Genomic DNA, 820 nt, shown 5'->3' on the forward strand with positions numbered 1-820 from the left:
GTTATTAGAAATTTTTCCTTACCTTGAGTTAGACGGAGCAGGTGATGAAGGTGGTGAAAACGGTGTCGGCGAGGGCGAGGTCGGTGACGGGGACGGGGATGTGCCGCTACCGCCTGACGCTGATTGAGACGACGCATTCGTTTCATTCTCTAGGGTTGAGATCTCTTGCTCCTCGGCGATATTATCAACATCAGAATCAGCACCAGTGTCTTTGTCACTTCCAGCCACTAACAAGTACTTGTCCACGTGCCAGCTTCGCAAGTGGTTTTTGGCGTTGGTGGTGGTGCCTCCCTGCGCCGACACGAGCCTACCGCAGTACTTGCACTTGACCCGGTTGTTGCCGTCCTTTGGGCCAAAGTGCTCCCACACGGCCGACCGCTGGCGGCTCCGACGCATGGCTCCCGATTGGCCGCACAACTTATCACAATTCAGAATAGTACGGTGTGAAAACACTGAAAACTGCGCCGACCGCACTGCAACGCCCAACGTGTCCCTTCCGAACGTCCAGCGACTGCGACTAGCGACTTGTCAACAAAAACAAACCACGCCACGCCGTGCCTGCGTGCCTGTCGATGCCTGCAGCCAGCCGCCAGCCGGGCGCGCCGTGCCGTGCCGGCCGAGCCGCCGAGCAAGCAGCGCAGCCGAGCCCGAGCGGAGCGACCGAGCCCCGAGCGGCCGAGCCGAGCCGAGCCAAGCCAAGAGCCGAGCCGGGGCCGTACCGAGGCAGAGGCAGGCAGGAGGCAGAGTAGAGTCGCGAGCCGCCGCCGCCGCTTTGGAACACAATATTGCCCAGCCCTGGTGATAGTGTTGTATAGTGTAG

The 820-nt window shown here is 60.5% G+C and overlaps 1 protein-coding gene across 1 annotated transcript in view; it reads right to left on the reverse strand.

Annotated features, from left to right (window-relative positions):
• The window catches only part of LOC127751733 (zinc finger BED domain-containing protein 3-like), a 1,960-nt gene extending 1,479 nt beyond the window's left edge, over positions 1–481 (reverse strand). The window contains exon 1 of the mRNA XM_052275728.1: positions 23–481. Coding sequence (XP_052131688.1) covers positions 23–396 — 374 coding nt within the window. The 5' untranslated portion in view covers positions 397–481. The remainder of the gene's footprint in view (positions 1–22) is intronic.
• Positions 482–820: the final 339 nt, after the last annotated feature.

Source organism: Frankliniella occidentalis, unplaced genomic scaffold (assembly GCF_000697945.3).
Source record: "Frankliniella occidentalis isolate FOCC.00 unplaced genomic scaffold, Focc_3.1 Scaffold821, whole genome shotgun sequence".
Taxonomy (NCBI): domain Eukaryota; kingdom Metazoa; phylum Arthropoda; class Insecta; order Thysanoptera; family Thripidae; genus Frankliniella; species Frankliniella occidentalis.